This window comes from Passer domesticus, chromosome 7 (genome assembly GCF_036417665.1).
Source record: "Passer domesticus isolate bPasDom1 chromosome 7, bPasDom1.hap1, whole genome shotgun sequence".
NCBI lineage: Eukaryota > Metazoa > Chordata > Aves > Passeriformes > Passeridae > Passer > Passer domesticus.
The window spans coordinates 862,164-877,457 of NC_087480.1; the positions used below are offsets into that span (position 1 = coordinate 862,164).

Consider the following 15,294-nt stretch of genomic DNA (forward strand, 5'->3'; position numbering starts at 1 on the left):
CAGAGGGGAGCTCGGTGAGCCCCAGCTAAGGCTGGATGTTTGTTTGCTCCATGCAGAGCCTGCTGTGATGTCCTGGCACTGCTCCCATCCCCTGGAGAGCCTGGGCACTGGAGCACACAGACACAGAGCCTCTGGACACGCTCCACTGGCTCTCTGGCAGCTTTACAAGCCATGAGCAAGTGTACACAGCTGCACCAGCCTCCACCTAAAGCGAGGGGCTGGCAGGAGCACAGAGTCACCAAATGGTTTGGGCTGGAGAGGCCACAAGTCCCACACCCCTGCCATGGGCAGGGACACCTTTCACTAGTCCAGGCTGCTCCAAGCCCCACCCAGCCTGCCCTCCAGCACCTGGGGCAGAATTCAAATGTGGCACTGACAGAAGTAACCATCCCATTATTTTGCCACTGCACGGCAAGGAAAAGGTTTCACTGCAGTATGCACATGGTAGCTGGTCTCTGCTTCTAGGGGATACAAGCACAAGGCCACGTGGGCTCCAGCAAAGCAGCCTCTGCCACACCTGGGCACTGCAGCACTGGGGGCTGCTCTCAGTGAATGCAAACCATGGCCTCCAAGGGAAGATCCTTAGAGAGCACCCCTTGAACAGAGAGCTCATTTAATCCCACAGGCTCACAGCACTGCAGCTCAGGTTCAGCAGTGGTACCACAACATGCTTCCCAGAGAGACTGTGGACAGGGATCTGCCATCTTCAGATCACCCTCACCCCCCTCCTTCCCACCAGAGAGGGAAACAAAGAGCCAACAGCTTCACACTCTTACTTCTCTGCGCCTTTGACCAAAGCGATTTCATCTGGGGAGGAGGAGATGTAGGTGTATTTGCGTTCTGGGTGTGCCACCAGCCCATCCACCTGGTCTGCTTCCTTGATCTGAACCGTGTGGCACAGGCACAGGGCCCTCAGGAACAGCTCCTCACGGCTCTGGGCAGGAGGGAGGGAGGGCTCGTTACAGCTGAGCACCCAGCCAGGAGCTGCCCACAGAACCCTGGCAGCCACCAGCACACACAGCTCCCACCTTCTCAGCTTTGCCATAGTACTTGAGGGGTCCATCGGTCTGCGAGAAGCCATCCACCTCTGTGATGCAGTCTTTGTACTTGTGCCCGTCGATGCAGCACTCGATGAACTCCATGCTGTTCTCTGTCAGTGTCCCGGTCTTGTCTGTGAACACGTACTCCACCTGCAAGCACCAGGCAGCTGCCACAGGGCTGGGCAAGGAGCCCCAAAGAGCCTGGGGCACCTCAGCGTGTCTGTGCCAGCGTGGAGGGCACTTGGCTATCTAACCCAATGCAAACAGACACAGCTGCCCCACTGCATCACTGCAGTTCTGCTCCTTTGTTTTCCAGCCTGTTGCACAGGTGGCAGGAGGCAGCTCCTGAAGATTTAAAATCTGTCTCCAGGCTCTTCACTTTCCCCTCATTCTCCTTCTTGGGTCCTCTGCTACAGCCCTAGTGCTTACAGAACTGCTGCTGCAGGCCTGTTGCCTCCTTTGGGGATTTTCATCTCGGAGCTGTATTTCAATTAGCTAACTGCTACTCCAAGTGTATTTTTATTATTGTTTTTAAAGCAAAATCAAAAGCAGGAGGCACTACACGTGCCCTGCACTCGTCTCTCCCGCTGCAGATCAGAAGGGAAGCCTGAGCTGTCCCGGTGTCCCAGCGAGGCAGCAGCAGCACAGCTGCACGTGCTCTGCCCAGGGAGATGACTGGGCAGACATTTCCACTAACCCTCAGAGAGACACGGGGTTTTTAATTTTTAATTGAGGCAGTGAAAGCAAAGCACCCTGACACGCAGAGCGCTGCGCCTGATATTCCCCAAAATGGAAACAATCGGCGTGACCCAATTCCTGCTCTTTCATGCACTATTTATAACCTTATCTGGCTGGCAGAGCCAGTGGAGTCACATCAAATGGAAAGTGCCACCACAGCTCTGGGTGCAGCTGTGGCCCCAGGGCACTGCCAGGGATTGCCACAGCAAGGGAGGGCATTTCAGCCCCGTTTTCATCCCAACAGACACGAGCACAGCTCTGACCTGCCCCAGCTCCTCATTCAGGTCCGAAGTGTTCACCAGGGCTCCCTCCTGTATCTCTTCATCATACATCTCCTTGTCCCAGGAGATGAAGAAGGAGCCCAAGAACTTCTGCATCTCCACCGTGACGTACATGGAGACTGGGATGATAAAATTGAAGAGCACCATAAAGGACAGGAAGTCCGTGAACATCCGCAAGACCTGCAGAGGAAAGAGGAGATGCAGCCTGTGGCTGTCAGCACACAGGGGCAGTTTGCAGCAGCACCTCAGGGATTCTAGGCAGCTTCTCAGAAGAGGTTAAATAGGAAAGAACAACATGAAAATGAATACAGCTGAGACACAGGGCTAAATCCCGTTTTCCTTTGGCACAGAAAATCCCACTGTCTTCTGCAGAGCTACCAGGAACACAAGCACATCTCACTGCTCCACAGTGACTAAAACAATGTTTCATAAGCACATTCCTCTCAAGAATATACTGCTACAGGCTCATCCTGACCCCAAGTCACCAGAAAAAGGAGCAGGTGGCTTGAGACCAGTCCAGCTGTGACAAGGGTACAAGTGTGCAGTGACATCCCTGCTCATCATCCATCAACTCAATAACCCATCCAGTGAAGATCTCTACACACTTACACTCACTCTCTCAGGCTTGACTGCCCACGTCTGGGCAAGTTTAACAAACTGCTTGACATGGCCTCAATTTAGGTTCACCTATTCATAAAAGATATCTCGAGTTCAGATGAGGACCCAGGTTACATCAGCTGCACTTCTACATTATACAGAATTTATTTATGCTTTGCCCCTGTTCCACAAATACCACTGTGCACAAGCACGAGAGGGGCACAAAAGAAGCACAAACAGCAGGAGAGACCAAAGGAAACAACAGCACTTTGTGTGAGCAAACAGGACTCCCAGGGCTGGCAGCAGGCACTATCAGATTAAACTAAACAACCAAAATAAGCTGGAGGAGGTGCTGAAATACCAATGCACTTACCTTGAACGTGTCCCTCTCTTTTTTAGTCTTCTCGTTGTACCAAGGCTCATCATTAAACGGATTACTCTGCCAGACATATTTCAGAGTCGTGCACACAGTGGCCTTGCCCAGTAAGATGCACAAATACACTATCAAGAAAGCGTTGATGGATCTGAAAAACAGGTTTCTTTTTTTAAATTCTTGCAGCTATTTTTATTGAGAAAAACATGTACATAGACAGGAACAAGACTTCCTTACTTTTAAGAAGGGAATTACAGAACAAGTGCTTTTGACACTGCTGATATTCAGGGTCAGGTTTATATTTAAACATTTCTTAATTTTGTTTTTAAATAAAAAAGCTACTAAATGATGCTGCATCTTGCAAGGTATGTTTATCAAATACCCAGATTTTTCTATGCAATCAGAGAGCATCTGAAACAAAAGGCAGCAGATTAGGGGATTACTTCTGTACAAGCCACCCACTACAAACAAACCCAAACCCAACAGGTTTTACTGATTTTTTTCTGGACATAAATACTCACTTCTCTACTGCAGACCGCTTCTGAGATTTCCCTTGGTAGTTGAGAGCCATTTTTGTTTCCATCCCGGTGTAGACTGCAACTCCTGCAGGCATCAAAGCAGGGCTGTGAGGGACCCAGGGAACTGGGGGCCACCAGGGCTCCGGTGCTCACAGCAGCTGCAGCCCCAGCTGAAGGAGGGGGCACCACCCAGGGGCTGCTCAGCTCCAGAAACCCTGAGGCTGCTCAGCAATGCCACTGCTGTACCCCAGAGCAGGAGCCCACGGATCACACACAGCCAGGAGAAGCACCAGCCTCCCATCACATTTGCACTAAAACAATCAATCTCCACCACCAGTGTCTGAGGCTGTGCTCCCAGCAGAGCATCTGGGGACAGCTCCTTGCTCATCGTGTCTCAGGCAAAGGGAAAAGCTTGCTCTGGGGTGTTAACAGCCCTGCAGATAGAACCAGTGCCTCCTTACTGCACCCTGGCCACCTTGCAACCAGCTGGCAGGAAAACTGCAGCTGTACAGCCCAGGCAGACAAGCTGCAGAAAAGCGTGGTCCCTCTCCAGATTCAGTAGTGAACATCTACTCTTGTCACCACTTATCAGAACTATTTAAATAAACAAACAAAAATAACTTCACCATAAATCTTCTTGGTATTTTTGAGGGTAGCACCTTTCAACAACAGGTTTTCAGGACCCAAAGACCTAAACATAAAATAAATTATAACATTACATCACTCAAAGAACACTCAAACTACTTTATAAATTAGAATAGAAAGATAAACAAAGTTTCCTTATGTCTGATTACATTATTTGTATGTTAAATTGGGGCCTTGATTGAGTTTGTTTTTCTCTTTATATAATTACATTTCCATTTCCTCCTACAAATACTATCCCCGATGCAAGATTCCACTCTTATTGTGGGACTTTCAGTAAGGCTTGTGAGGAATAACTGCAAAATGTTCAGATCCAGTATGTTCCAGTACTTACATAAAAATGCAATGTTAAAATCATCAGAAGGCTGTCCATTCCAGCCCAGTCAGCCAATGGCACCATCAGAGCTGACAGCCCCATTTGTGTTTTTGTTTCTCTTTGAGACCCCCAGCTTCTCTGCTGCTCCCGGGGTGTGAACAGACCCAGCAGGGCACAAAAGCCATCCAGCCTGCTCTGGTGAGAGCCAGCTGTTCTGGATGGCTTTTGAACATCACTCGCTCATTTCTTCCATGGAACACTGACTGAGGTTTGAGTTCTTGCTTACCTTCCAGTGACAATATTTTGTCATTGCCTGGTAAATTTGTGCCCCATTAGCAGGGCAGGACATTACCAGGGGGTCCTGCACTGCTTCCCCAAAAGGGGCTCCAGCAAATCACAGGATGGCAGAAGGGAGGCCTCCTTTTAGAATTACATCTTTGGAATGGTTAAAGAAAAAAAATATTCCCAAATGATGGCAGGACAAGTTCAGATCTCTGAAATTCTCTGTAGATGCCCAACTCCTCTGAGGAGGGCTAAGAGGCAGCTGCAGGACCAACCTGGCTACAGGCTCTTGGTTACTCCCATAGATGATAATCCTTCCAACAAACCTGTGATAAAATATGAGAAACTTATATTACAAACACATTATAGACACTACAAACATAACAAAGAAAAGACATTGACAGGAAATGGAAGTAAATTCAGAGATTCCAAAACAAGAGAATCTGAGTTTAATGTTCCAGAGGGGTGGCTGTGCCCAGGACAGGGAGAAGCCACACAGCCCCCATGCTCAGGGCTGCTTACACACCCCAGCACATCCCCATCACAGCCCAGAAAACCTCCCCAAGGGATCTGGCCACAGACACCACTTACTCCTGGAGGTCATTCAGCCCAAAGAACCTTAGAGGGAAGGGAAGAGCAGCCTAGAACAGGTACATGACCATCACTGCTGCTGAGCTGACAAACACCAGCTCACTGCACCACAAAAACTGCACAGGGGAGGCTCTTCTGCAAAGACACTGAGCTTTGAGGGCTTTGCCATGCTCACACAGAGGAGGCCCAGCACTAGTCAGTGCCTTGAGGCACCTTCTGGTCCCTGACACCAAGACGAGCTTTGCTGAACTGCAGATGCCCCAAGTGCTGAGGGGGATGACCCGGGCAGCTGCAGGGCAGGCAGGGCGAGGCAGGGGGGACAGACTCACTTGTAGAGGTCGGGCTGGGGCTGCTCACACTCGATGGTGGCCGTGAGGGTGTCGATGGCCTCGTCAGTGCAGAGCACGGTGGTGTCCCGCACCGCGTAGTGGGTCTGCACAGGAGCACAGGCACTGTCAGCACGAGCCCCAGCAGCACCCCCATCCCCACCTTCTACACCCCATCACTTCAAATGCCACCTGCCAGCCCCAGCAGCTCTGCCAAGCCCCCACCATGCTCCCACAAAGCAGCTGGAGCATCTGCCAGAGAAAGAATGAACTCACTAACACTAAGAGGAACCACAGCAGCAAGCAGCATCCTTTGGCATCCACCAAAAGCACAGCATCCTTGGGGATCTGCCCTGGCTGGGTGGAGGGGAGGCTGCAGGTGGCCCCCTGAAGAAGGGGCTCACCACCTGAGCTGGCTCCTGATGGTAACAAAACACCAGCTCCAGCAGCAGGGACCAGGCAGAGCACTGGCAGACTCCAAGCTATTTTTAGCAGCTGCTGCTGCAAAGGTTCATCTCTCATAATTAACTGAAAAGCCCACAAAGGATCTGCTCGCTGCCTTTCAGGCTCTATTTATAGGAGCTACTCCGAGCTCCGAGTCACGGCGGGCTGCCTCATCCATCTCCATAAACAAACCCATCACGGTGCTTCCTGGCTCCTGCATCCCTGCCTGCAGCCCCGCTCACACGCTGCAGCACGGCAGGAGCCGTGCCCTGCCCCGTGTGCCCTGCTGGCCTGCCTGCCTCTGCCAGCACACGTGGATGGATCACAGCTTTGGTGAAACAAGTCAAAACTGCTCCTGCAGCGCCCAGCCCCAAACCCAGCCCTCGCGGGGGGTTTGCAATGCTCCATCAGCAGAGACGCTGCAGTCCCTGAGTGATACTTCAAAGCCACCTCCCAACTGATTCCGTGATCTTTACATCCTTTAGTGCATTTAGAAAACACATGTTGTTAGCTAACGTATGGCCAAAGATTTGTGCTTCAAAGACAGAGCCCTGACAAAATCTCTTACATTTCTATTCCAGTTTCACCCCGTCAGACACCTTTCCCATACCCCAACCTGACATGCCCCAAATACCAGAAAACCTCCCACCAGGAAGGCAGCAGATACCCCAGCAGTTGAGGTCTGCTGATTACCCAAATGTGCTTCCCTCACCCCCTTCTGCAGCAAACCCTGGCTCCTAATGTTGGATCTACCTCCCCAAACAGAGCTGGCTTTTCTATTCCCTCTCCCCCTTCAAACTCATCTTCACCTCCTCACGAAACAGGAGACAGCTCCCAGTCACCTACAGGAACCCACAAACCAGGAAAAAACCACCACAGTGCTTGATATAGAAACTCAGCATCACATCTCCAGACTCACAAGTTGGTAAGAGCCAAGACTGCAAAAGTAATGTGAACTCATGCATATAATAAATCTGACACAAATAAGCAATAGCCTTTTAACATGTTAGCTATTTTTAGCCTCAAGCCACTTCCAAGCTCCAACTCCTCCTCACTAGTGGAGCCAGCACTGTGCCACCAGCTCCCACTCAGGTTATGCAGCACCAGCTGACAGCTGCCCAATATGAATAACACACAAATCCCAGACAAACACACCAGATCCACAGTGGTATTCCCACTGCCTTCACAGTGTGCTGGAATGAATCATGTCATGGTAAAGCATCTTCCAGTCCTACTAATGCAGCTGCTAGTATCTGTATTTATCAAATATACTTATCATATTATTATAATATTATTATATTATGTATTGCACTTATGCAAATATTTATCAAACTCAAGTGCAACCAAACATTCATGTCTTCTGACGTATATTAGTTCTTTGTTGTTGTTTCTTTCCCTTAGTTTAGAGAAGGGGAAACAGAAAAAGAAAGAAAATAAACTGGAGATATTCATTCTGAGCAAGACTAGTATGAAGTTTCACTGCTTGCTTCAGGGAAAAGGAGGGAAAATCCCAGAAGCAGTGCTTTTCTCATGCTGGTGAAAATTCCCCAAATGAATCTAGTGCCCCAAAGAAGCCCCTGCTCCCACTGGAGATGCTTGGTCAAGGAGCAGGAGTGCAGCAGGGGCTGGGAAGGGGCTGCAGAGCTGCAGGCACTGCTCCCCAGAGGCAGCAGAGCCCCCAGCGTGGCTGGAGCAGGCAGCTCTGACACGCAGCCTGCAGTAAATGGCAATCCAGTTTGGGGCAGCAGCAGCCCTGGCAGCCAGAGCAGAGCACAAACCATGCCCCAGGGCTCTCTGCTGACACAGCAGCACACGCAGCAGCTGCTCCAGAGGCAGCCACAGGGATGGGCTCCTGGCAGCACCCCCAGCCCAGCACAGCCCCTCCATGCCCCGGGGGCCAGGCAGCAGCTCCCCACTGGCCCAGCCAGCCCCTGACCTTGAAATTGGACTCGCCGTCCAGGCTGGCTGTGGTGACGTAACAGGTGCCATCAGTGCTGCTGGAGGCCAAAAAGATCAGGTCACAGGGGAAGGTCTCATCTGCTTTCACTTCCACTATGTCTCCAACCTGGGAGAAAGGAAACATTCACATGAAAAGCCCTCTGAGTTATGAGAGGAGTATGATTCAGCTTCTCTCAAAGCCTAAGAGGCAAGCTGGGGTGCAAGAGGAGCACAGATTCTGAACATCACTCCAGAGCCTGATGGGATGATCCAGCCCTGCACTGACTCAGAGCACCCACGTGGCACAGTCAGTGTTTATTTCTCTGCTAAATCTTGATGGAGCAAGAGACTGTACTTGCCTGAAGTGTGGTGTGATAAATTAACATCAAAGCTAAGTGTGCTTTCCTGGTGTCCTTGGGAGAGCAGGAAATAGAAGAGGACTGCCTGTCCTGGAGAAGTGCAAAATGCTGACAGATCTGTCACCTGTCAGCCCCAGTACAGCTTTTGTGAGAAGCTTTTCAGAAGAAATCAAAGGCAGCTTCACTCCTTAACTGGGAGCGGCTCTGGGAGCATCTCATCTGGAAGTGAGCAAGCTGGGGCAGCTCTAACCCAGGACACCCTCCTGCCCTGCCTTGTCCCTCAGCACACAGCTCTGTGCTCCCATCACCCCAGTGGGAGCCACGTGCAGGCTCTCAGTTAACAGTTACCTTGATTTTTTCACTCTCTTTCCGCACTTGCTTTGCATTTTCCACAACAAAGACATTGCTCTTGTTCACTTCGTTGTCAGCCCTGTGCCTCAACCAGTCCTCGTAGCCCTAAGGCACAGACAAACTCAAAGTGAGTAAACTCATGGAAAAGGAGGAGTGAGGATCAGAGGGACACATGAAAACAATGAACAAGGCAACCGTCCCCAGACCTCCTTCATGCCTGACAAAACATCAACCAGAGTGGCTCAGACTGAATCAATTCATTTAAAAACCTTCATATGCATATTTGACAGATTCAGAACAGATTAAAATAACACAAAAATAATCTATATGCGGGGCATGCAACAAGCAGCTAAACTACTGAAACACATTTCTATTATTCTCAGCTTTGGTAAGAACAGACTGATAATATGAATAATACACCCAGCAGCCTGCAACTCTTTCTATGGTAACGCAGGATGAGACTCTTCCTCTCCAGTCTTCACTGGAAGAATAAGCACTGAGATTTGAAGCAGAGAGATTTTATTCTAGCTCTCCCTTTCCAGCCCCCGTAGATGAAACTTCTTTTTTTATTATTCACTCAGGAAATTTTAAATGGCATGTGTGCCTGTGATGGGAGGCAAAAGGTCTCTTCACACCGCAAGAGGAGGAGTACACGTTTTCAGGACTAGCTGAGTGGCTGAGCAGAACCTGTCCTTTCCACCTACCAACACGGGAGCAGAGCGTGGGCTGGATTTGGAGCACGTCTCTGCAAGGACTCAGGGAGTGTTTCCAAGAAGAGGAAAAACATTCAAATAACACCAGCCCTAAGCAGAAAGCTTTACTGACCCTCGTGGCCCGCTTTCCACAGCACAGGGATGCTTTACACTGCCAGAACAGGAGACACCAACCCCCACACTCACAGTGCAGCCTCTTGAGAAGCACCAGCACCGCCTCACCTCTAAGAGGGTGCACCAAACCTGCCAGCACATGTCAGTGGCTTCTGAGCACATTGAAATATTAAATTTAAATATTCTCTACCTGTCCCCAAGAGCATCTCCTCCCACACTGACAGCTGTACCTGTTTGATGGCTGTGACAGTGATGACAAAGAAGAGAGGGAGGCCACTGGTCACCGGGCTGGTCGGGGTGTCCACTATCACCTGCAGGGAGAAGAACACTGCTGAGCCCTGGCTTTCAGGCAGCAGAACAAACCAAGACTTGGGTTATGGGGGAAAAGGGTGCTTATCCCAGTGAGGGCAGGTCAGAGCCCAGCACAGGAGAAAGGGAAGGAAGGGCTGGTGATGAAAGGGAGGGCAGCACCAGCCATCTTGAACCACTGACACTGGGAGGCTAAAAATAACACCCATCAGCCCAAATTACCTATGAAATACACTGCAGAACAGAACATGAATATTTCAGTAAAACAGAAATGCAGGCTTTGTCTTGAGGCTCTCAGATGTGGAGCTCAGAGGATGGTGTGGGCACCACGGCTGCAGAGGGGCCCTGGGGCAGAGCTGGATCCTGCCTGAGCTCACTGCAGTGCTCCAGCCAGCACCAAGGAAAGACCAAACCCTCGGATCACCAGTGAAACCTGCAGGCTGTGGGGAACTGCTGCTCTGCTGACTGGAGCAGGACCCAAAGGGTGAGAATGGCAGGTTCATAAGGGGCAGGGAGCACTTTCCACCTTCCAAAGCAACACACCACAAACTGGTCATGCTCCCTGGGGCTCCTGGAGAGACTGGGAGCACGAGCAGCAGATGAGGGCTCCGATGAAAGGGACAGGGAAGCTCAGCAGAAAGGCTTTGTGTCCCCACAAAGGGACTTTGTCTCTTGTTTGTGCTTCCCCAGCACGCTCACATAGCAGCAGCATTTGGATATTTATTGTTCCAGGCTGCCTGTAAAAAGCTGTGCTAAGGACAGGACTCCTCTTATCAGCTACGTGGACATTTTTGACTATGAAATGCTGTACACTGCAATGTTACCCTGCATTACTGAACCCAGAGAGAACAGCCAGAAGATTCTGAAGTGGAAGAGATACAGCACAAGAAGCAGCCAGATAAATGGCAGATGAGTTGAGTAGCAGGAGGGTAAACCAAGATAAACACCAAATATATTTCCAGGTACACTAAGCCCTGGCTCAGACAAATGGGTGTAAAGTGTCCCCAAGCAGAAAGCCTGGTGGAAACCACACTGTGGAGGAACAGCTCTGAGTGAGGACAGTGCCAAGTGTCACAGACACTGCACACAGCACATGTAATGGCCACTCACCAGGGCAGTGCCATCAAGCTTAGGCCAGTAAGCCAAATTATCTTGCAAAAATTGGACAGGTCTTGGGAATCCAGGAAGAACTTTGACTTTCTGCTGAGAAAGGCAAAGTGGAGGAACCCCTGCTCCCAGCAGGAGAGTTTCCTGCACTGGACAAGTTATAGTTGTACATATTTATATTAAAAATACACCATTTCTGTCCACACAGACATAGGAACACAATATCAGATGAAGTGCCTGGAATAATTCATATATGTATTTAGAGTTTGGACTCCCTGCAAAAACCCTGTGGCTGGACACTACCCTTCCCCTTGTGGCTGGTGAAAAGCTGAGGGACACACAAGCAACAAGCCAGGAGAAAGGCAGATGCCTCTGAAACTATATTGGTTTAGGACTTCAACAGCTTAATTTGAATCCACTTAAAAGTGACCAAGTCCTCCTGTTACTTAAGAGTTTCTTCTGAGGAGATTCCTTAGGACACTAAGGACCACACTCCAAAAGTTATCTCCAGTTTTCTCCTCAAAGAGACTCTCTGCAGGTTCCTAAAACAGCTTATTGCCACCAGCTGGGTCTGTCTGCAAACACACAGGACTTTGCTCACTCCAGGCCAGCCCCTTCCACCAGGAGAGTCCCTGCAGGCTCCCGTGAGAGCTGCAACAGATGAACCAAAGGAATCTGTCTCTGTTTGTGGGCAGCGTGTTTTATGTTGAATGCACCTACTCTGTCTTACAAAGAGCTGGGTGTGCAATCACAGAGAAACAGATATTTTGATTAAATACAACAGGTAGTGCAGATGCACCAGGCAATTCCCCCAGCGCTGTGACACTTCACTCCTCATGCAGCACTCAGCGGGGACAACCCCATTAACTCACAGACATTTAAATGAATCTTTATATTCAAGATACAGGTGGCATTTTTCAAGGTATAACCCTTGGTACTGAAAATGAACAGAGTGGCCTTGAGTGCCTTTTCAAGGCAAAGGATGTCTCAGCATGACAAGCACCTGGGGCAGGGGGCTGCCAGGCTGGGCTCTGCTCAGCTGGCTTTGTTTGTTCTCTAATTGACCACGAGGGCTGTGTCCTGATTTTAGGGGAGCTCACAGAATAAAGGCAAGGAGGAACAGCCAGGCTCCTCTCTCCCCTGCACAGACCTGTGCCTAGAATGGGCAAGCAGCTAGACAGGCCCAGTTTGTAGCTATGATCAGGAATATTCCGTGTTCTCCACGGCCAGAGGGTCAATAGATAAATTGTAATAGCACGTCACTAAGTGGCCAGCTACACAAAAAGGACATCCTGACTCCAGGGTATCGCTTCAGTTCAAGGCAAATTACAAATTGGGTCTGACAAAATGGAGCAACGCCAGCGAAATGAAGAGATGGAGGCAAGCCAGCTGACGGCAGAGTAAATTGGCCTTTGGTGTCACACTGCCAGAGGAGCCACACGCGGCCGTGAGGGATCCCTGCTCCTGCAGCAGCCACAGGGACTGGGAACCAGAGCCCCTTACGGCACAGGCACAGCATTCCAGGCACTCATCGCTTAAACAGGAGCCTGGGAGAGCGTGACAGCCCAGTCCTGAGAGCCACATCTCACTCCTGAGAGCCACGGCCCCAGCCCCAGAGCCACAATCCCAGTCCCCAGAGCCACAATCCCAGTCCCCAGAGCCACAATCCCAGTCCCCAGAGCCACCAAAAAGCTCCTACCTGCACGAGGAAGATGATGAGGAAGTAGAAGTTGGCAATTCTTCGGAACTGCTCAAAAAGGTTCTTCGGGAGGAAGTTCCAGAGGGTGTACTGTGGGGAGAGAGGGGCACTCAGGCACGGCTGGCAGGACCAGAGCCACAAAGTGGGAGCACAGGGGGGAGAGCAGCCCTGCTCTGACACGCCAAGGGGAGCTGGCTGAGCAGCCTGGAGGGCCCAGAGCCACGCCAGGAGCACAGTGCACCTGGTGCTGAGATGCCACCACATTCCTGCTCCAAATTCCTGCTCCAGATCTCTGACTGTTCATTGCTCCAGCCGAAGTGCTCACAGTGAGACAACTTTTAAAAATCCATTTGTACACAGGTGATTTCATCACAACATAGCCCACAGTGGATACATCTTCTCCAATTCCCCAAATCATTTAGAGCTGCTTTTGTTAACAAAAAAAAAGGAAAAAAAGCCATGCTTGCCCATATAAATTCAGCATTAGGTTGTGCTTCATTATAATTTTAAGGAGGCTGCTGAATCATTTACGTTGGAAAGCATGCGGAATTTAAGAACAACATGGAAAATAATGGGTTTAATATCTATCTTTCAGTCTGTCTGGAATAAAAAAAAATAAGCAGTCAAGTCTCAAGACCAATGTCCACTTAATTATGAAGAGACTGGACAGGTCCCAAGCCTAGCAAACATAAAAGGAAAAAAGAGCAAGGACATAACATTCAGAAATAAATCAAGGAAGAACTAAAATTAGTGCTAAAGCAAACCATTTGTCAGGGAGGGAGCTGAGCTGGGGGAAGGTGTTCTCACTGAAGGCCCTCCTGCGTGCCAGGGAAACATCAATGGCAATGCTACACAAATTAAACATGGACAGAATGAAAGCTTTTCCCAAAAATAAACCCAGACATTCAAAAACAGATAAGATCCAAGATGTACAAAGAAACAAAGGAGAGGGAAAAACCCCTTTGCAGCTGAAGTACAGCAAAACTGAAGCCCAAGTGCACGCTGAGCACCAGGAACCCTGAGCACTGGCATACGTATCCAGCTGTGTTGACAATATGGAATGCCACTTGTTTGATATTTTACTCAAATTGGCTCCAAATCTTTAGAAATAGCTTCATGAATGTCATGGAAAAAAGCTAAGCAGAAGGCAGATGGGTGTCATCACAGTTTTCCACCATAAACAAAAGCTGCATTAATACCATATGAATGTTTCCCCCCTTTCATCCAAAGGGATAAACAGAGCATGGTTATTTTTGTCCTATCTCAAGAAAGAAAAATCCCACTGAATAAAATAAAAGAGGGAATCATATTTTTACGTCCCTTCATAAAACAATGCCACTCGCTTTTGCAAATCTGAGCTGCTGTTATCTCATGCTGTATTATACACCTAACCTGTCTTTTCTTCCCAAAGGGGATGCCCGAAAACTTTAAAAAACACACCAAAAAATCCCCAACCCCACAAAAATCAACGTGTCTATTTGCTTTGCTCCCATCCAGCCTACAACAAAGAGCTTGCCCACACCCCCACTGGCATTGATAGGGTAAAAAAATAAAAAAAGAGAGAGAGCCTGGTGTAAGGAGCACCAGGCTGCTCCACTTGCAGAGACACCTGTGCCTCCATGCTCGAGGAACTCGGGCTCTGCCAGCTCCCAAACCCACCACAGAGGAGAGCAGGGGGCTCACCTTGGAGGAGACGATCCTGTTGTCACAGAACTTCTGTGCCACGTAGGCCTCGGTGTCCGGCACGGGCCGGTGCCCCACCAGCACGGTGCGCGTGCCCACGCGCTTCTCCTCGCCAGCACACTGCGGGCCAGCAAAGGGACAGACAGCTGTTAGCTCCAGGAACCCGGGACTGTATTCCTGCTTCCAGCCCCTCACTGCACCCCCCTGCTCGCCAGCAAAGGGACAGACAGCTGTTAGCTCCAGGGAACCCGGGACTGTATTCCTGCTTCCAGCCCCTCAGTGCCCACACTGCTCACTGCACACTGCGGGCCAGCAAAGGGACAGACAGCTGTTAGCTCCAGGGAACCCGGGACTGTATTCCTGCTTCCAGCTCCTCAGTGCACCCCCCTGCTCGCCAGCAAAGGGACAGACAGCTGTTAGCTCCAGGGAACCAGGGTTTGCACTCCTGCTTCCAGCTCCTCAGTGCCCACACTGCTCACTGCACACTGCGGGCCAGCAAAGGGACAGACAGCTGTTAGCTCCAGGGAACCAGGGATTGTGTTCCTGCTTCCAGCCCCTCAGTGCACCCCCCTGCTCGCCAGCAAAGGGACAGACAGCTGTTAGCTCCAGGGAACCCGGGACTGTATTCCTGCTTCCAGCCCCTCAGTGCCCACACTGCTCACTGCACACTGCGGGCCAGCAAAGGGACAGACAGCTGTTAGCTCCAGGGAACCAGGGACTGTGTTCCTGCTTCCAGCCCCTCAGTGCACCCCCCTGCTCGCCAGCAAAGGGACAGACAGCTGTTAGCTCCGGGAACCAGGGACTGTATTCCTGCTTCCAGCCCCTCAGTGCACCCCCCTGCACACTGCACACTGCGGGCCAGCAAAGGGACAG

The 15,294-nt window shown here is 50.3% G+C and overlaps 1 protein-coding gene across 8 annotated transcripts in view; it reads right to left on the minus strand.

Moving 5' to 3' along the window:
- The window catches only part of ATP11C (ATPase phospholipid transporting 11C), a 55,588-nt gene that overhangs the window by 22,066 nt on the left and 18,228 nt on the right, over positions 1–15,294 (minus strand). For all 8 annotated transcript variants that reach the window (XR_010365633.1, XM_064426441.1, XM_064426445.1 and 5 more), the window contains exons 2-14: positions 14,422–14,541; positions 12,739–12,828; positions 9,854–9,934; positions 8,794–8,901; positions 8,085–8,213; positions 5,708–5,811; positions 5,063–5,113; positions 4,174–4,238; positions 3,551–3,632; positions 3,030–3,180; positions 2,042–2,239; positions 1,029–1,190; positions 777–934 (exon numbers count right to left, since the gene is read on the minus strand). Coding sequence is in view for 7 of the 8 variants with exons in the window: in XM_064426441.1 (XP_064282511.1) it covers positions 777–934; positions 1,029–1,190; positions 2,042–2,239; positions 3,030–3,180; positions 3,551–3,632; positions 4,174–4,238; positions 5,063–5,113; positions 5,708–5,811; positions 8,085–8,213; positions 8,794–8,901; positions 9,854–9,934; positions 12,739–12,828; positions 14,422–14,541 (1,499 nt within the window). In the remaining variant the exon portion in view is untranslated. The remainder of the gene's footprint in view (positions 1–776; positions 935–1,028; positions 1,191–2,041; positions 2,240–3,029; positions 3,181–3,550; positions 3,633–4,173; positions 4,239–5,062; positions 5,114–5,707; positions 5,812–8,084; positions 8,214–8,793; positions 8,902–9,853; positions 9,935–12,738; positions 12,829–14,421; positions 14,542–15,294) is intronic.